The 21,981-nt window shown below is 35.8% G+C and overlaps 1 protein-coding gene across 17 annotated transcripts in view; it reads right to left on the minus strand.

Annotated features, from left to right (window-relative positions):
• Nucleotides 1-21,981, minus strand: part of EMSY (EMSY transcriptional repressor, BRCA2 interacting) — a 97,971-nt gene that overhangs the window by 68,464 nt on the left and 7,526 nt on the right. For 11 of the 17 annotated variants that reach the window (XM_055091587.1, XM_055091589.1, XM_055091580.1 and 8 more), the window contains exons 3-9: nucleotides 20,928-21,027; nucleotides 19,362-19,436; nucleotides 17,981-18,022; nucleotides 14,110-14,285; nucleotides 12,111-12,263; nucleotides 9,880-10,139; nucleotides 1,368-1,644 (exon numbers count right to left, since the gene is read on the minus strand). In XM_055091587.1, coding sequence (XP_054947562.1) covers nucleotides 1,368-1,644; nucleotides 9,880-10,139; nucleotides 12,111-12,263; nucleotides 14,110-14,285; nucleotides 17,981-18,022; nucleotides 19,362-19,436; nucleotides 20,928-21,027 — 1,083 coding nt within the window. The remainder of the gene's footprint in view (nucleotides 1-1,367; nucleotides 1,645-9,879; nucleotides 10,140-12,110; nucleotides 12,264-14,109; nucleotides 14,286-17,980; nucleotides 18,023-19,361; nucleotides 19,437-20,927; nucleotides 21,028-21,981) is intronic. The other 6 variants (XM_055091582.1, XM_024131634.3, XM_024131631.3 and 3 more) reach the window with 3 other exon arrangements.

Genomic DNA, 21,981 nt, shown 5'->3' on the forward strand with positions numbered 1-21,981 from the left:
GCGGCTGGGCCCCTGAGCCATGGCCGCTGAGCCTGTGCTTCCAGAGCCTGTGCTCCACAACGGGAGAGGCCACAACAGGAAGAGGCCTGCGTACCACAAAAAAAAAAAAAAAAAAAAAAAAAACCAAAAAAACAAAAAAAAAAACAAAGATATGGAAGAGAGCTCAAGTGATTTAAGCTAACATGGAACTGAGGTTTCCACATTTCCTTTCCTCTGCTATTAAGCAGCAACTGTCCTTCAGTTCAGCCTCAGTTCCTCTCAATACTTTCCATCATCCTCCCATACAGAAAAATTTAGAAGACTGAAGAAAAGGTGAATGGCATGTCCTTGAAATCATCCTCTTCCCCCTACTTCTTATCATTTTGGTAACTTACTTTGAAGAGGTTGTAGGTTGCATATTTAATGTTTCTTCTGAAAAAACCTATAGTAAGATAATTTCAAGTTCCTCACTTAAAAATTTCATTATATTACAGATATTTGCATATGCCTTTGAAATTTGTGGGGACAAGATTTAACCTACATAATTGCCTAGGTGACTAGGTACTGTGCATTTGAAAAAAAAATCTCACAGTAAGGATATTAATATAAGGAAACTGAGTAACCCACTATCCTGACATTCTCAAACAGGGGAGGGAAAGTGGTAATCTCTGATATAACAGATGAGATGGTACCTTCACACCCAAAGCATACAAACACACCCACAAAGTCTTCTTCAAAATTCCCACACCCTAATGTTCATTGCAGCACTGTTTACAATAGCCAAGACATGGAAGCAACCTAAATTCGTCAACAGAGGAATGGATAAAGAAGATGTGGTACATATATACAATGGAATATTACTCAGCCATAAAGAAGAATGAAATAATGCCATTTGCAGCAACATGGATGGATCTAGAGATTTTCATACTGAGTGAAGTAAGTCAGGCAGAGAAAGACAAATATCATATGATATCACTCATATGTGGAATCTAATTTTTAAAAAAAATACAAATGAACTTATTTACAAAGTAGAAAGAGACTTACAGATACTGAAAACAAACTTATGGTTACCAAAGGGGAAACGTTGAGGGGAGGGATAAATCAGGAGCTTGGGATGAACATACACACACTACTATATATAAGATAGATAACCAACAAGGACCTACTGTATAGCATAGGGAACTCTGTGATATTCTGTGATAACCTATATGAGAAAAGAATCTAAAAATGAATGAATATATGCATATGTATAACTGAATCACTTTGCTCTATACCTGAAACTAACACAACACTGTAAATCAACTATACTCTAATAAAATTAAAATATTTAAAAAGAAAGAAATTCCCATAAACACAGGAACAGAATTACCTGATGAATTACCACTTACCTTGTGCTACTGTTGACATGACCACAGATGGTGTGGAAGAAACCACAGCTGTTACTGCAACTGTATTAGGAATAGGTGATGGTGTAGAACTGCTGCTGCCACTGCTGCTACTACTGACCAGAGAGGACTGTGAAGCAGTTATAACCACTGGTGGCTTCTGGGTTGTGGAAGCAATGACTGAAGTTGGTACAAGCTTAGTGACTGCTGCATAGTTATGGGATTTGGAGAGAATGTTGGGCACGAAGGTTGAACTTGGTGATGTGGTCACTATAATAACCTAAAGAAGATAAAATAAGTTATTTTCATGTACCTACCATACTACTAATGTATCTAGACTCACAGTTATATACAATTTAAAAATAGCTTATGAAACATGATGAAGCAATTCAAGAAAAAGAAATTTACAACTAAAAATATACAAAAGCTCTCCTTTACTAGTAATCATCAAAATGAATTTTAAAGAAACAATTTTTACCAATCAAACATTTTAAAAGACAATATTCAATGCTGTACAAGATCCAGTGAAGTAAGCATTTCAATATACTGCTTAGGGAGTATAAATTGGCACAATTTTTCTAGAAAATAATTTGGATAGTCATTCATTTATAAATATTTGTTGAGCATCTACTATGTGCCAGGCATGGTTCTAGAGGCTGAGGATAGTAGAATGAACAAAACAGACAAAGTTCTTATTTGCATGGAGCTACATTCCCATAAGGGGAGAAAAACAATAAACAAATAAAGAAGTAAATATATGTCATGTAGAGATAAATGGAAGAGACAATAAAGCAGGGTAGGAAATAAAAGAAAATGGAAGTGGTGTATGATTTTTTATAAAACGTTCAATGAAGATCTCTCTGATAAGGTGACAACTAAGCAGAAACTAGAAGTAGGGGTTGATCCATATTGCTACCTAGAGGAAGAGCATCCAATGGAAGAGGGAGTAGCAGATACAAAGCCCCTGAGGCAGAAGCAAGCTTGGTATGTTCAAGAAACCTCAAGGACCCTAATGAACGGGATTGAAATTTATAAGGTAGAGAGCAGTAGGAGACAGATTTAGGAAAGTAATGGGGGACTAGATGATGTAAGATCTTGTTCATAGCATATATTCTTGATATGTTATGACGAAAATGGCACTTTATCTCTGTGGTCTTCCTTCCAAAAACCCGTAACCTTAGTCTAATCATGAGAAAAACATGAGATAAATTGCAGTAGTGGGGCATCCTACAAAATACTTGACTAGTAATCCTCAAAACTGTCAAGGTCATCAAACACAAGGAAGTTTGAGAAACTTTCACAGCCAAGAGGAGCCTAAGGAGACATGACGAGAAAATATAATGTGGTATCCTGGAACAGAGAAAGATAATAGGTAAAAACTAAACAAATCTGAATAAACCATGGACTTTAGTTAATATTAATGCATCAATATTGGTTCATTAATTGTAACAAATGTACCATACTAATATAAATTGTTAAGAATAGGGGATACTGAATACAGGGTATATGAGAACTCTCTGTACTATCTTTTCAATTTTCCTATACATCCAAAACTCTTCTAAAAAATAAAGTACTTTTTAAAAAGCATTACCCGATCTGCTAGGTGAAAAGTACAGCAGGGCAGAGACAGTAGAAACAGGCAGACAAATTAGGAGGCTCTTGCAATGACCAAAATGTTTGTGGTAGAACTGATGAAAAGTGAACAGATTCTGAATATATTTAAAGGTAAAACCAACAGGATTTGCTCATAGATACACAGAATGGAGGAAAAAAGCAGCAGGAAAGAGACTTCAAGGTTAACCAGTATGACTAGAAAAGTGTAGATGATACGGGACAAAGCATTTCAGACAGAGAGAACAGGATGGAGAAAAGGACCTAAGGTAGGAATTAGCTTGATGTATTTAAAAAACAGAAAAGAGAACCAGTGTAGCAAAAGCATACAGGGTAAGGAGGGGTTGCAAAAGTAAGCAGAGGCCAGATCAAATTTGTAAACCAGAGTAAAGAATCTAAGTTTTATACTAAGTATAATGGGAAGCCATGAGAGGATTTTAAGTAAGGAAACAACAAAACTTGATTTATATTTTACAAGATCATTCTAGCTGCTATGTGGTAAGAGGTCAGAGCAGAAGCAGTGAAACTAGTAAAGAAGCTACTGCAGTAGACTAGGCAAGAAGCGGTAGAGGCTGGTTGGACTGGGGTGTTAGTAGTCAAAATAAAGAGAAGTGATCAGATTCAGATTATTTTAAGAGGTAGAGTCAACAGGACTTGAGGTATGGAAATAGCAGGGTTGAGGAAAAGAACAAAAACAAGATTAGCTCCTAGAGCTAATAATACACATTGGCCTATTTAAATCTCCCAACAATCCTATGACAAAGATACTATTATTATCCCCATTTTACAGCTGAGAACACAAAAATTACTTATAAATCTGTAGTATCAGTTTAATTCTGGGCAAGTATAATGGTAGTTTAATGATACCCCAAACAACACAGAGTGTCTTTTTCCTCTTTCACCAAAATTACTTTCACCTACCTAGGAGAGAAAATTGTTTTGAAAAATCCAAAGAATTTAAGGGAGAAATTCTTTTTCATTTTTATATCAGTCCTAAAGAAGTTCTGAAATTAAATCAGTCAGTCAAACTTACTGAGTATGTCTGTACTCAGTACTGACATCTCAAAGAAGTTTTGATTATATCATTATTATTATATATTTCAGTGTTAGAGATTTCTAAGTATGTGTCCATTACTTTAAGGAGTTTGTTGATTATCTGAGGAGTCAAGAGAGACATACAAGTCTTGACCAGCAAACACCTCTATAGAGTTGACCAGCATACTTCTACATAGACTCAATCAGTAAACACATATATAGCACTATTACAAACACAACCATCAGCCATCATATAAACCGAGAAGTAGACTAATATGGCAAAAAGACCAGAAGTTAAGAGTCAAATGAACCTGAGCTGAATCCTGCCTCGGCCACTAACAAATGGCAGGGCCCTGGACATGTTAAAATCTCTGGGTTCCAATTTTCATCTATAAAATAGGGATAATAATACCTACCTTGCAAATCATTATAAGGATTAAATGAGATAATGATGTGAAGCATCTAACATAGTGCTAGGCACATAGCAGGTGGTCAATATTTGGCAGTTCACAAATGCTACTTATTAGTATCTTGTTATTACTACTTAATAAATGTTAGAAGGATATCAGTAAAGGTGTTATAGATCAAATCAAACTGGAAATTTATTTTAATGTACTCTATTTTTGTTTCATTAAAAAATTTTATATATCTTTTTCCCAAATTCTGATACCCTTGATAATCCAAAGAGCTCACAGTTACTAGCACAGCCAAGCCAATTAAGAGTAGTAATAGCAATTAGGTTTCATATTTGCCAATTCTGAACTAATAGTAGTGCCTTCCTAGAGTACAGTTTTTATAAGAACTCTGTGACACAGATGAGGATTCACCAAGGCTTGGCAGGAAAGTATGCCACAGTTAATAAACAATCTCTGTCATGGGTAGGGAAGGGGAAGCATTCACACTTGGGTCAAACATTTGCAATTTTAGAACTAGAGTATGCATGTAGACTTCTAACATTAAGACAATAACTTCAGCAAAATAAATCTAGAGTCTTTGAGAGCATGTTTTAGGTTACAGGTACAAATGATAAAAACATATTTTGAGATTTCAGTCTACAAGCTAATTTCTGATCTGAAAAGGGGTTATCCAAAATTAGAGATCCACCTTGAAGAAAATTTACTTGCACTTTAGTTACATGTTACAACAAGGGAAACAAAGGGATTTTGAAACCAAGTGAACCAAACAGTGTTTATTCAGGCCATAATTCAAATTACTGACCTTCTAGCACTCACAAAAACTCCTTAAGAGTGCTGGGACTTGCACCCTAAGGATAAAATGAAAAATATCAATCAAGCATGTGAAAGCATAAAGCTATATTCTGTTGCTTTGTTTATATAAGTGTTGTACCAACGTTATACTCAAAATGAAGGCACCACATTAACACAGGTGGAAATTTGTCTACCCTGAAAATATATGACCTATTTGAATTTGAATCAAGTCCACAAATTCATAAATAATTATATTTAATGTAAAAGTAACTTTAACTAATTTCCTAAGTTGACTTCCATATGATATGTGAGAAATCCAAGGTGAATGCAATAATGGCAACAGCCTTAAAGAGATTTCAAAAAAAATCCAATTATCCAGCAAAAGGAAAACAAAAAACATACGAAAAATCCCAAAGAATATCTATTAGTCCTACCCACACTCAGCTTGTCCAAGAAATAACAAAAGTAATGGCACTGAGTACACATGAAGTAAGAGTACAGTTTTACATCTAGAACATAATAGATACTTAGCAAATATTTGTGGAATGAATGAGTCTTATTTTTAATTTAATTTGTTTTAAATGTTTATTTTTTAAACAAGGTAGGACAAATCTAAGGTTCTGAGCCTGGAATCTCATGGTATGACTCATGTATGACTTTGGAGATAAATATGTCCTCTTATGAGCATTACAAGTCTGACAATCTCAACTATCCACTCTCAACTGACAATTCAGAAGAAAAGAAAAAATTAAAATATGGTAACATCAGTGAATCAAAAAAAAAAGTTCACCAAATTCACTTACAGGTGAGCCCCCATCTACTACAAGTATTTTTATATAGGTCTACTAAGAAGATTGGAAAGTTAATAATGTTAGGTGACATTTACTGAACACTCATCATATGCACTATGTTAAGCACTTTGCATGAATCATCTCATTTAATTATCTAGTAAGCACTATTATTATCTTTGTTTTATAAGGAAGCTGAGGCTCAAGAGAGGTGGAGAGTCAGTACTGGAACCAGATATACTTATTCATTTATTCATTCATTCATTCAACAAATATTAGTCAACACCTATTGCATGTCAGGCACTGTTCTAAACACTACAGAATAGTGATGAATAAGATAGTCTCTACCTTCATTAACTTATACTCTATGGGAGAAATAGGAAATAAATAAATATAATGTCAACTAGTTATAAGCAAAACAGAATAAGGAAATAAAAGGACATGGATTTGAGATGGGTGCTCTTTTAGCTATAACTCTGCTACATTATTTCTTAAATATCAAATTAAAAGAGCAGATGAGAAGGGGGAGAAGAGAGAAGAATTACTGATAAAATAGATCCAGCAAAGAAGGTAGTAAAAAATTACAAAAGTAGATTTAAAAATTCTTAGAGTATAGCAGGCTGAAGATACCTAATATACAGCTTGCCCAGAAAGCAATATTATAATAATATATAAAAATTGATATTCAGAAAGATTACCTTGGAGTCATTAAATACAAAAATTATGTTCAGTGTAACATTTAAGAAATCACCAAAAATAGTCAATTTCTATATATTAAGGGGTAAGCTTCAGTGAACTGATAAATTCATTATTTGGCACAGTGCATTCTCAACACTGCAATTAAATTTTTTTTTTTAAGTTCACTGACTTGACTTATAGGTTTACCCCTTCTGTTAAAATATTTTTATATAGGTCTACCAAAGAAGACTGGAAAGTTAATAAAGTTAGGTAACAGTGCTTTCCATAAAATACCTGCAAGGGAAGGGACCTAACATTTTCTGAGTACATACATTATGCTGTACTTTAAAATACCCAATCCCATTTAATCCTCACGATAGCCTTATAAAATTGGCATTATTCTCATCTCACAGATGGGTAAACAGATTTAGAAAGACTAATTTATCTCAGGTCATACTGGAAGATCTGGGGTTCTAACCCAGGCCTCTTTGACTACAAAAATTCTTATTTGATTTTAATACTAAACTATAATGCCTCATCCTAAGACTGAAGCTAGAATTATATTACACAGATCAACTCACTGTCATTTCTAGTTTGTTAAGAAATTATTATTTTTTATATATTATATAATGACATATTTCCAAGAAACTCAAGCAGGTTCTTTAAATGAAAATTATCATGGACCTGAAGATTTAAAAGTAGGAAAGACTGTCTATTGAAAACAAGAATTCACCTCTACTCCTTCCCCCAAATCCCTCTAAAACAGTATGAAGGGATTTTTTAGAAGAGGCACATAAACCCATAAGGTCAAAATGGAAAGGAGACAATAGCTATCAACTTCTGGAAAGTGGAAAACAAACAGACAAGTAGTAACTGATCAAGCATACTCAAGGAAGTGGAAACCTAAGAGAGCAAACAGAAGAAAAAAACAAGACAGCTTTCAGAGAACCTCAGAAAGACTCAGTAATTTGAGAACACCAGATACTTCTGAAGTGGGGATAAAAGTGGGACTAAAAAGATGTAAATTAGTTGAAAATCTGTTTAAGCAGCATTAAGATCCCCAGCTATCCTCAAGGAAGACTTAAAACTTATTCTCTTGAGGGAGAGATTGAATCCAAGGGAATTTGATAATACCAGGCTGAGGCAGGTAGGTGCTATGCTGAAAACAGAGAGGTTAGGTAAAGTCTATATACTGAAGGATGAGACTATCCAGTCCACTCCCTCCCTTTACTCCCAAAATACTAGCAGACAGGCTTACTACTGTAGGCAAAAGACTGGAAGATTCTTCTCTGAGGAAACTGTCCAGTCCATGAAAAAGCCCTAATGAGAATGACAACTGGTGGAGGTAAAGGGGTAGTGGGTGTTCATCAACAAAACAGCTCAGCTAGGTCAACCTACAATGAAAGTCACCAGCCAGCATGTCCCACCCTACACACAGAGCCTTCTGTCAGCTTTTAGTGTCTGTTTCTACAACCAGCATTTAAGGAAACTGAAATGGAAGAGATCAAAATGAAAAGATAAAAGAAATTTACAGGTAAAAGAGAAAACATGAAAGAAGAAAACATCAAAAAAAATTATCATGAATATCATCAGAAAAGAGAACATAGTAACTATGGAAGAGCAGGATGCTATTTAAAAAAAAAAGAAAGAAAGAAACTTTCAGAAAACCAGACAGAGTTATTAGAAATTTAAAATAGGATAGCAAAAATGAAAAATTTCAGAGAAGTAATGAAGGATAAAGTTAAAAGATAAAGAAAATAATACTTACAGAGCATTTACTATGTGCTAGGCTCTGTTCTACTGGTTTGTATTTATTATCTCATTTATTTACACCCCAAAACCCTATAAAATAGATATATTATTTTCCCTATTTTACAAGAGAAAAACTTAGGTCTAGATTTTAGTTTTCCCAAAGTCACATAGCTAGTAAGTTGCAAAAAATGGGATTCAAATTCAGGAAGTCTAGTTCTAAAATCCAGGCTTTTAACTACTATACTACAGTAGAAAAAGCAAACAAATGGAAATTGGGGGTGAGAAAGACTGAAAAATTAAAGGATCAATCTAGGCATTCAACATCCAGAATAACAGGTGATCCAAAAAGAGAGGACAGAGAAAAATCAAAGAAATAATTCAAGAAATTTCCCAGAATGGAAGGATATGAGTGTCTAGAATAACAGGGGCCACTGAGTGTGTCACCCGATGGATAAAATAAAGACCCACACCAAGGAAAATTACCTTGAAGTTTCAGAACTCTGACTTTTTCCGAGAGAAAAAGAGGATCTGGAATTAGAATGGCATTACTGGGCTTCTCAAAAGCAATACTGGAAGCCAACAGCCCATGAAGCGATATCTTCAAAATTCTCAAGGAAAATGACCTCTCACCTAGAATACTTACCTAGTTAAACTTACATCAAGACGGTAGGAGCGTAGAATAAAGAAATTTTCAGTCTACCATGCAAGGTCTCAAAAACTTTACTTTCCATCCCACCCATATACCAAGAAGCTACTGGAGGATATGCTCCAGCAAATCAGTAAATAAACCAAGAAAAAGGAAGATTAGAATGATAGTGAAGGGAGATCTCGGACACAGAGGTATATAACAAGCCTAGGGTACCATCAGCATCCAGATCAGTGTGGCAAGTAGAGGGTTCTAATAACAAAATTGACAGAATACTGATGATTTGAACATACTGAGAGAAGAGTTTAGAAATGAATTAATGATAGCATTTAAGAATTAAAAAAGAAGATAACAATTATTCACTTAATCATATCCTTCCTTTCGTCTATGAAACACCTAACTCTGACAACTTCATTACTCTGGCAATATAAGAACTAAGTTGCTAAAGGTAAAGTTATCCAAATACAGGCTGAAAGAATCCTTTCTATTTTAAATTTTTTCCCAAATGGAATCACAATAGTAAAATATAATGAAAGTCTTAGAAGATCTGCTAGCTGTGTCATATTAGGCAAGTCATTTGGCATCTCTGAGCCTCATATACAAAAATATATACAAAAAGTGAAATAATAATACCTAACCCAAAGCTTTATGTGCAGAATTAAAGAAAGAGATGTGAACATTCCCACCATAATGCCAAGCACATAGTAAGCACTCAGTGCATGTTTGTTAAATCTGAATCATATTGACTGAAAGAGATAAAAACAGCAATTGGCAGACAGACTCCCTCCACCACGTACCTTCTGTGTTGTTGTGTTTGTTGTCTGTGTTGATGGTTTAGTGAAGGTTATTTTCACAGGAGACATGTGGGGTGGTAAGGAGTTGGCAATGCTCTGCATGATGTTGCTCATCTTAGGACTGCCACTCACAGGTACAGTGATCGTCTTTGAGACTGGAACAACAGCCTTTGGAACTTCCTTTAGGACAACGGGGGAGGAGCTAGAAGAGTTTGTTCGCCTTCGTTTTCTGGGTTTTTCATCTTCATCTGAACAGCTAACACCTGTAAGGCAGTGACAATATTGCTACATTTATAGCAATATAACCTTGTATTTTATACTTTATTTTTAAATCATTGCATCATCAGTCATCCTTGACCTCTCCCTTTGCCTCATGCCCAATCAGACAGTAAGTTCTATCAATCCTCCCTCAGGGAAGCTGTCTCTGAATGCCTTCCCTTTTTTAACCCTATGGCCATGTCAGGCCTTCTTATCTCCTGCCTGTATTTTAGTGACAACCTCCTAAAAGGTGTACATGCTTCTAATCTCTCCACTTCCATTCTACCCTTCATCCTACTACCAGCTATAAAAATCTCACACATCTAATAAAGCCCATGCCCTGCGCCTCAAATCCTTTAGTAGTTTTTATCTCCCTATAAGATGAGGCACAAAAATCATTACTTTATCATTCAAGGTCCCATATCTTTCTAAGAACACAATACCCTATTCCACCCACCGTATAATCCTGGCACACTGAACTGCTCACCATTCCCCAAAGCCACCTTACCACATATTCTATCCATCTGGAGTCTCTATATACTACTGTTATTTGGGGAACACCACATACATTCAATGACCTCTTCATCATCCAGCAATCATCATCCTGCAAACCATCTCCTCGGTGACGCTTTCCCTTACTCCTCTAAGCAAAGCGAATTCACGTCTCCTCTGAGCTTAGAAAGCACTTTGTACATTCTCTTCTGTATCGCTTACCCCATGGTAATGTGGCTGTCAGTCTGCACATCTCCTGTTATTAAGGGGCTCCCAAAGGACAACGACTAAGTCTTATCGGTTTGTTTCCCTGGTACAGTGTCTTGCACATATGAAGTTAGGTGAATGAATAATTATATCTCAAACTAATGTTGCCTGTGTGACTTCTGAGAATGAAACAATAAACTTCCTGTTACTTCAAACTATATATTGTGTGAAATGGTTTCTTCATGTTTGAGATTCACTTTCAACATTTAAAAAAACAATTAAAAAATAGACCTCTATGGTTATTTTAAAAGATCATCTTGGCTAAATCCACAGAAATCTGATATAAACTTAATACTCTCAGATTCTTAGTTTTTCCTTAATGCACTAAAGCCTCAACTGTTTTTGTACTTTTTAAAAAAATCAAGTGAGAAACATAAAACCTTGCAATATACATAGGAAATCTCTATAAAGCAGACATTTAAAAAAGCATACAGCATGACTCATGGAATTGGTAATAAAACATAACTCCTTATACCCTCAATTTTTAAACCCTAAACAAGACTGACAATGACCTAAAATCATTTGTCTAAAACAGCTAAGTCCACCTCTAAAAGCTACAAAGAAATCAAGTTTATAACTATACTGAGAAAAATGAAAGTCAAATATTAATGATTTCCAGTTGATACCAAAAGCAAATCAATACTGACATAACAGACATTAAAAACAAAAAATGAGCTGGACATTAAACTGTTTCACAGCATAGAATCAAAGGGGTTAAAAACTGCAAATAAACTTCAAAAAATTACTAGAAATTAGAAACTAGAAATTAGTCAACTAGAAATATGAAAGGACTCTCTAGAATGCTTCACTGAAATTAACAGTTGAATGATATGGTACATAAATAATTTTTTAAAACACTACAAAGATTACACTATACGAGTAAACACTAAATAAATGACATAAGCACATTCCTTTAGTTTCTATTCACATTTCTACTCCATGAAAATCAAAACAAGTGAATCTTAAGAGTATAGCACTGTTCAAGGCAGATTCCCCACAGAAAACAAAAAAGAAGTAATTTCTCAACCCCCAGAACTGATTAAAAAGCAATATATACCTAGTCACATGTAAAGAAAGGAATTCTTTATGACCTTCAAAAACTAACCACTGCTAATAGCCAGTGGACCAATGAATTAATCAGGAAGGCAGATCTCATCAGAGCCTATGCTGCAGCTTTTAGTCAAGATGGCCCTGATAACACTGAGAGTATCACTTACTTTTGACATAAACAGTACTTCCACTTGGCAAGACAACTACATTGGAGGCAGGACTGGCAGGTCTTGGAGACTTAACCGTTGCTATGCTGCCACTTGGAACAGGGGTAGAGGTTGGGGTTGACGTGGTACTTGTGTAGGAATAACAAACCACTACTGAAGGAACGATAAAAAAGTCTGCTGTTAACTTTCACCAAAACTGTCCATGCATACAGTAAAATTATTTTTTTTTCTGCAGGCCAATTTTAACATTTTTATATAATCAGAAGTTAGACGCCAGTACTAGGTTAAAACGTATTAATAAGCTTTCCTGAAAATCATCACTTAACTAGGTTTTCCCCAAGTATTTAGCAGCTGTCTACAGGTGACACTGACAATGGAGAAGAGCACAGTTACAAAGAAACCAAGTTTAAAACTGAGAAAAAAGAAAATCATTTTTCCTTCATGGCAGGAGTTGGACAAAAAGCATATACTTGTATTCTTTTTTTTTTTTTTTTTTTTTTTGCGGTACGCGGGCCTCTCACTGTTGTGGCCTCTCCCCTTGTGGAGCACAGGCTCCGGACGCTCAGGCTCAGCGGCCATGGCTCACGGGCCTAGCTGCTCTGCGGAATGTGGGATCTTCCCGGACCGGGGCATGAACCCGGGTCCCCTGCATCGGCAGGCGGACTCTCAACCGCTGCGCCACCAGGGAAGCCCCACTTGTATTCTTTTTTAATACTAATAGCAGTATCAATGATGGAGTGATGGATAATTTTTCACTAACCATAGCAATTTACAACTTGGCTCCTGGAGAGAAACAAGGTAAGTTTCTTTTATCATAAACAACTCACTAGTCACTTGCCATCTAAGCAGTGCAATAATAACTAAGGTAATCACAACATCATATTTCAATTTCTTGAATAACAACAACAACAAGCAGGAGTAGCTCATAGGCACTATTTACTGAGTACCATACATTATGCTAAATACTTTCCATATATTATCACTAATTCTCACAACACCACATCCTCATTTTAAAGATGAGGAACCCAAGGCTCACAGAAGCTAAAAAGACTTGCTGGAGGTCACAAAGCAAAGAAATGGCAAACTAGGATTCAAACATAGATTAGACTATTGAAAATTCTATATTATTTCCAGTGAACCAGAGAGGTGGTAAATAGAAAAGACAAAAGTGAGAAGAGAAGAAAGATAGCTCTCCTGCAACAAAGAAAACAGGAACTCAACGGAGACCAAGGTTACACACTGATAACTGCCTCTCCCTAAATATAGCTTCCTTCCGTGTAAAACAGAGTCTGGCATGTATGAAAGGAATGTCTCATTCTGCTCCACAACCCATTGCTAGTCAAGAAAAGACAATTCTGCAAAGTAATCTGACAACTGCATAATTTTCAGGGTCATTTTCATGTAACACCAAACTAAGCTACCGAAGTCAACCCAAACATGCACTCTCAAATTTAATATTACTCTTGGTGACCTCAGGAGACTCCAAGGATTTTTAAAGAATGTATCAATTATTAGATTAAATAACAATAAGAAATCCATCCCCATTGGCCATGTAACCCCTAACAGATTCAGCACATTGACTGGAACAGAAAAGCAGCATATACCACTGATTCCAGAAGACAAAAACAGAGCTTTATTTTCTAAAGTATCAGTTCAGCATCTTTCTTCAGCAGATAAATGACTTCTATCATCTTATTAATTTTCCATGTCACCTGTTAAGGCCTTTTATCCACTTCTAACAAGACACACTCATATCAAAAATTCATTCCAAGGAGGCTTTTTGCAATTTTGTGATTAATATAATTCACACTTTGAACGAAAGGGATATTTAATTTTGGTTGAGACTAAATACTTGGCAGTTTCTCGTTTCAGAACAGGAGTTGCTCATTATGTTTCACAACTTTTAAACACTGGACAAAAACAGATGAAAAATAAGACAACTTTTCTTGAAGAATCTGAGAAAAGTCATTTCTACACACAGAACTATTTCTCTACTCACCTTCCTTGCTTCCTGTTTCTGCAGGCACTGGAAGAGATGCATTGTGCTGGATAGCTGCATTGGCAACAGCATTAGCTGTTACAGTGAAGGCAGTTTGGGGAACCAGCCGAGGCATCAGGGGTACCAATCGACGACCTTCAATGGACCATTCTGAAGAGCTATTAGGTCCAGACATACTAAACAAAAAAGAAAACACTGCTACAAGAGTTCTCAATTGCTAAAAATGAAGCAAATATATACACTCAAATATAACTTTTTAAATTATAAAAAGTGCCCTGAGTGAACAGGAGAGGCTTTATTTTAAGCAAGCAAGATCAAAATTATGAATAATAATCAGAATTCAAGGAATTTCACACACACTTAGATTTTTACACATTTTATTCCATAATCTGAATCTTATAATGAACATAATTGAAACTATGAAAAACTGTCCCATGCCTTTTAAATAAATATCAACATTATTTTCATTAATTTAAATCTGGTATTGATAATGAAAACTAGTATTTCTACTAACTTTTAGAACTTAATGTTATAATTAAGCTAAAAAGGTAAAAAGTACTCATTATTTCAAAAATCAGATTTTCCTGAATAATTAAGGATGGAATTCATTGAACTTTTGCAAAGTTATCCTAACTGCCTGCATGGCCAGAGGTTCTAAGGCTTTCAAACAAGGGAAACTGAGGCAGTAAACGAGGGAGACTAGGTACTGGGGGATAGAAGGGAGCTGTATATATCACTGCATGTGTCACTGACAATGTGTTATATTATTATCCTTCCTGTTAAAAAAAGTACACTAGATGTGAGGACACTGCAAGAAACCTGCCACTACTTTAATTTTACTTATTTATACCATTCTTCACTCTAAGGAATGTTTGAGGCAATTGAACTCTACCCCTAAGCAGACATTATTATCAGTTTTACTCAATTTCTTGAGCAAATTTTATCCTAGGAATCCAAACAGTGGTTGAAATATGAAGACAGTTGTTTACTTCCCTTGGCTTGGCTCCACAAAAGGTAGTGGTATCATTTTTCCTGACTAATGATTAGTGTCGAGGTTTAAAATTCACCCAGGGGCCTCCCTGGTGGCGCAGTGGTTGCGCGTCCGCCTGCCGATGCAGGGGAACCGGGTTCGCGCCCCGGTATGGGAGGATCCCACGTGCCGCGGAGCGGCTGGGCCCGTGAGCCATGGCCGCTGGGCCTGCGCGTCCGGAGCCTGTGCTCCGCAACGGGAGAGGCCACAACAGAGGAAGGCCCGCATACCACAAAAACAAAAAAAACAAAAAAAAAATTCACCCAGAATCAATCAATCAACCTCTTCACTAAGTCAGAAATATTTCTGCACCTTTTTCAAAACCAAAGATTCTACAGCCCAACCTAGAGTTTAAGATTCTGTAGGTCTACTGATTCTTCAAATTTAGATAGAGTACACAAAAGCCCTTGTTAGTGGATAGTGGAATAATGATGATGATGGTAATGATGATAATTAACACCAATTAGCACTTAGTATATGTGAGGCATTGTTCTAAACATTTTACATGTATTAACTCATACAATTCTTTCAATCTTATGAAATTGGTAATATTATTATCTCCATTTTTAAGATGGGAAAACCGAATTACCAAGAGGTTAAATAACTTGCTTATGGTCACAGAGCTACTAAATGTCTCCTTCAACAAGCATACATCATGCTACTGAAATTAACTGCCACATCACAAGTGAAAGGTATAAAAATTTTCAAATGTGTTTTGTCTAACTTTTGCCTTTGATTTATACTAAGTGGGCACTGCTGTCTAATCACTAGCAACTTTCACTGAATGGAACAAATAAATTACTTTACAACTTGAGAAGAATTTACACTCAGTCAAGAAAGGAATTTCTAGGAGTTGATGAATTCAATTGAGTTACAGTGGGAAATCTGCAAATTCCTTCATGGTATAACATGGTCCTACCCACGACATGGGAAAGAGGGATTCTTAAGACCCCAATAATCCTCACAAATTTGTTATCACATAATCTCCAAGTTGATGCTAGTTCTGAAACAGAAAATTCGTACAAACAAGAAAGAGACAGAAATAGACCTATTGCTAATTGTCAAAGGAAAAAATTCTAAAAGCTATTCAGCATTTTCTTGGCTTACTCCTATTTTGCTATCATTTTATTAGAATATCACTAATAAATTTGCTTGGTGAGAGTTTACCATACAAATAAAGTGATGTCTACACTTACCTGGTACATTGTTAAATGGTGGCAGAAATTATGGAAGATTAATAATTTAAAATACATGAATATATATGCTATTGAAAAGCCAGAATTTGCAATGCAAAAGATACAACTGAAACTTTTAGAAAGATCTATAAACCTTCCAAATTTCTACTCACGAAAACATGCTCAAACTTTTTTTAAGTGAATGAAAAATTAAACATTATGTTAGAATTAGATCAAAATTCCTATTTTGCTTACCAATGAGGGTGTAAATATGCATTAGTTGCACAAATCATCTAGATAGAATTTTACAGGTTCTGTAAACATCTTATTCCAGGGCTTTCCTGAGATTCCTAAGTTTCAAAGAACTCCTCTCTATTTATACTAAATACAGCAAGGGAGGGTGGAAACCTGGCTCCAGCCCCTTTTCTGAGAAGTCTAAGATACTACTGGAACTACCTTGGCCCTCTCATCCTTTGGTATGCAGCGCACCAGCATGAAATCCTCATGCTCACATAGAAACTCAAACAGTATCCCATGAATATCTGGCTGATGGAGAAGGAGTTAAGAGAACAGTAATTCTGGATAGCCACTTTATTTAGATACAATGCTGGCAAGAGTGGCCCAATTAAAAACTGTGAAGCCCCTTGACATTCCAGGCTTTAATACTATAATATTCTGACATGTTTCGAAACTGCATTAGAGTATCAAACTTAATAAATGGTCTCCTGCCAAATAATAAACACGTGTTAGGGTTCAAGCAAGGCTTTTCTTTGATCCCAGACACTCCACTCCTTTTGTTTCCATCTCCTTTGTGCTCAATCTTCTTGGCTTTCTCTTTACCTTTCAACCACATTCCTTCTGGCCTAAGCTGCTGTTTTGAGTGGGGGAGGGAAGGGAGAGGAGAAAGGGAATGCAGTCAGTTCAGATGCATTCCTCCTTGGCTCAAGTTACTTTTTTCAGGCTCAGAGTTTGAAGCCCTCCTATAGATAATCTTTAGAACTAGGTTCTGTTACTACTTCTGAGGGAAAGAGGGCAGAGGAGATGGACAGAATGAGGCATCTATGTCTTCCTCACCATTCCCCACTCATTGACCCTTGGGCTCAACAAGTAAATACGACGTCTGGTCAAACTAAAACCACAATATAAAATATTAAAACAGGAGTATGGAAAGACCTAAGTAGCTTAAAATTATACACTGAAGTAAATGGTTTTTAAAAAATTAAATTTATGTGTTAAAGAAATCAGAAAGGAGAGAAAAAAAGAGGAAACAGGTAGATAGAAGCCAACTCTCAATTATCCATGCTAACAGAGAGAGGAGGGAAAGGGAGAGGTCAAACAGATCAAAGAAACTGACATATTATCCAAAAATACTTTGGCAAATACTTGTAAATTCTTCCATCAAACCTCTCCCAGGACAACTAACAAGTAGTAAAATGAGTAATTAAAATTTTCACCTCCTCTCCCTTCCCACCCTCTGACTAGAGGTACTTTCAAGCAGCAAAATAGCTAAAGGGTGGGCAGTATTAGGAAGGGGAGGAGGGGAAGAGAAGTAAAAGCAAGGGCAAGGTTAATTCATAAATGGAATATGTGCCCCTGAATAACTGAGAGCTTCAATTTTGAAATAAATACAGAAAAAGCCTGAAATAATAATAACCTATTTGCATACCTGTAACTTGGTCTTTCACCCAAATATAAGGATAAATTCATTCTTTAAAGGGGAAAAAAGGAAAAGGAGACTAAATAAATGTTATCTTTAAGTATGAAACTGATGCATCAACTTACAACTAATTGCCCCACAATATTGTTCCAATGCTTTTAAGGTACTAATTTTGTCTCTAAGTGCCTCTGAATGCAAACTATTATTTACTACTTTATTACCTAGCACATAAGTTTCCTATTGCAAGTTCTCAAATTAGAATCTAGGCTCAGTTACTACTTTTAGAGTATACAAATTTAAAAGTTTAGAGCAATTTAAAGAAGGAACACAATATGTGAATGTTTTAGCCATGTTGGCCTAACAAGTAAATACTTAATGATGCTAAAGGAAAATTTTCAAATTTCTACAGTGCATACATACCAACCACTGAAAAATCTCCAAATTCAAAGAGCTTAACTTTCAAACTACACAGTTAAAAAGGTAGCACCCCATTTTATCAGTCAAGTAAAATCAGTAACATTAAAGCACCACATGAAGCTAATGGATCTTCAGAGTCAATACAATACTGCCAATTGGGTTAAAAGCACTATTTATTACATTATGGAAATGTACTGAATTTTTTCCTTTAGTTTTATTTCACATTAAAACATAAAAATAAAAAACAGATGAATATTCTATAACATACCTTATTTTATAAAATGTTCCTACCATCTTGCATTAACATTTAAAGGATAATTTCTGTTCTTTTCTGTTTTTCAGGAGCCAGTGTCTCCATACATACTCTGTTAATGCTCAGTCTGTGTCTTCCACCACCCTCCACCCCATCTACCAAATAGTTATAATGATCGGAAAACAGTTTGATAAGAATCCTTTACAATTTTATTTTGTTGGTTTTTCAAAGTAAATTACGGTATACTGTAGTCATATTTCTTAAAAGCAGAACATATATTTTACAATATTTTTGCTGAATCTCAAAATACATGAAATATTAGTCAGTTATCAAAATATTTATAATGCCTATTTATAAAGCAATATACATATCAATACTATTACAAAGTAACTCTAAGGGGCTGTCAAATTTGGGGAGCACACTACTTTCTATTGAACTTTGCTTCAAGTAAAGGAATCATCTGCTAAACTGTGGAGGCCTTTAGTTATACAGAGATTACATTGCAACAGGATTTGACCTGAGTACTTAAAGCTTGCCTAACCAAATGCAAAAACATAACCAATTGAATAAATAGTTAACACAGCTATGGTCAGGATCCCTGAGTACAGAGATATTACTATCAAGATAAAAGACTCAGGAATCTGCTATACAATAGGAAGACTTTCAAAACTAGGTATACTACGTCATGAAAAATCAGGGGTGGTATGACTAATGGCTTACTTATGTGCAATTGTTGTTAACCGTTCATCGTTTACTGCTCTCCGAACTTCAGCACGGTGGCGCTCTGTTGAGATGCTATGAAAAAAAATAGCCATTATAGAACTCTGCCAAGCAGGCAGCTCTTTTCTATACTTTTATTAATGTTTAAGTCAACATTTTGCTTGGGGGGAGCAAAATTGATTTGTAAAAAGATATAGACAGGGGCCTAATATATATCTTCAAATGCTTTAATTAAAGTCATAGAAAAGGATTCAGACTGATTCTGTGTAACTGCAGAGAGAATTAGTTACAAATTAGAAATCACAGGAAGACAAATTCAGCTTGATATCAAGTCATTATGTCCAAAACTCAGAAATATCAGACCATGTTCAAGATTAGCAGAGGTTCCTGTTATCTAAATGTAAACAGCCACTGAATGACCCCTAATCATGGTTACTGAGAAGAGGATTTTGGCACTTGGAAGAAAGTCTTCTAAAGCCCTTTCTAAAGCTTAAGAGTCTATAATTTTATATTTAGTGAATATAATAAAGAAATGAAAGTGGCAAGATAATGTTTCCTGTAGCTACATGCTATGAAACTTGACACCAGGATATTACTCCTTTATTACTCAACACTTGAGCTGTATGTCTTCTACATTGTATCATATTACCACTATAGTAAAAATGTACTTATGTTGATCCTGATTAAATACATGTAAAGTTAAATCTAAAGAAATTAAAAAAGGCTATACCCATTCCATTCATAAATACTCAGTAAAATGAATAGCACTCTTAAAAGTGTAATCTTTATTGCTAAATTAAATCTATACCACAGACTAAAATATTTAAGGGGCTCGAAAGCAGAATTTATAAGACAATATAAACAACAAACAACAGAAAATATAAATTGTTAAGTATGGAGGCAATAAGACTAACGATTTGGCTTAATAACATCCCTATTTTAATGTTAATTAAATGCAGGAAAAAAAATCTCTTCCCTATTTTCACTTAAAAAAAGAACAGGACAAAATGGTCTTAAATGTAGAAAGGAAACTTCAGTTAAAACAGAACTTCATTTTCTGAGAAAGCTCAAGATGTTAAGAATGGATCAAGGCAAAGTATCAAAGAATCCCTTTCACCAGAATTTTTTTAATGAATTTTTTTAACTCTAGTGGGAAGCTGAAAGGATAAACTATCCCTAAGGCTATGACTATATAATCACCACCCATTTCTATAAATTAAGACAACTTCCTAGTGTCTCCTTCTAGCCCCTAACAAATGCCACTGGGCCACTCTAGATCTTCCTATCCAGTCGCTGCCAGCTCTTCTTTCCTTCACCCAGGTCAAAAATACCTCCCTTTTCCAAGCGGCCCAAACCTAAGATAACCTGCCTTAAACCTTTTCTGATTAGATTACAGAATAAATGGTAAATTACATAATTTTCTGTAACAAAGCACACAACTGGAATGGGATCTCTAAACACCAACAACTTGAACACCTCTGTCTTCAGCTTAAGAGTGAAAAGTATTGAAACACCTCAAAATGAAATTTCTAGACTCATCTCTCACAAACTTTTATGATAATTTACCTAAGAACTTTTGAGAGTTCTCCAAGAAGATCTTTCTTTTCCTTGGTGAGATCTCCCTGTGCCCGAAGTGCACTGATAACTCCAGCATATGCCTCCAATTCTAGAAGAAGAAAATTATTTTATCAAGATAGGCCATCAATATTTAAGTACTATGGCTACATAGAGTGAAACTTCAGGGCAGGAAACCTAAAAATCAATATGCAAATATTTCATTAATGTCCTCTCAAAAATTTTATCTAAAACCATAGGTTAAAATGTGGCTTTTATAATCTTATTTTCTTTTTTACTGCCTCACAGAAGTCATGTATATAAAAAGTTTAGGTAGAAAAATCTAATGGTAAATATTTCGTCTTAAGCATCATCCTGAAGAACATTCAACTCAGATGCTACCAACACCTGGGAACAGGTTCCAAGTGATATAATAAGGCTGATAAGAGAAGTTTTTAGCATTATTGATAGGTAACTTTACTGGCCAAACTTTGAAATAATTCCTTAGGCTTGCCTAAGAATTTGACCTATATTCTATCTGTGAATAGCGTGCAAGTGAAAAACTACTGGATCAAGAGTCAAATGACCAGATTCTGGCTCCAGCACTGACACTAGTTGTGTGACCTTGGACAAGTCCTTTCTCATCTCTGATCCTCAGTTTCTTTATCTAGAAGACACTTTGAAGGTACCTTCCATTTCTATGATCCTCTGCATCTATAAAAACCACCAGCAGGGACTTCCCTGGTGGCGCAGTGGTTAAGAATCCGCCTGCCAATGCAGGGGACACGGGTTCGAGCCCTGGTCCGGGAGGATCCCACATGCCACGGAGCAACTAAGCCCGTGCGCCACAGCTACTGAGCCTGCACTCTCAAGCCCGTGAGCCACAACTACTGAGCCCACGAGCCACAACTACTGAAGCCCACATGTCTAGAGCCCGTGCTCCGCAACAAGAGAAGCCACCGCAATGAGAAGCCCACACGCTGCAACTACGGAAGATGACGAGCTCTAGGGTCCGAGTGCCACAACTACTGTGCCCACGTGGTGCAACTGTGGGAGCCCATGCACC

This window comes from Physeter macrocephalus, chromosome 16, assembly GCF_002837175.3.
Source record: "Physeter macrocephalus isolate SW-GA chromosome 16, ASM283717v5, whole genome shotgun sequence".
NCBI classification, from domain to species: Eukaryota; Metazoa; Chordata; class Mammalia; order Artiodactyla; family Physeteridae; genus Physeter; species Physeter macrocephalus.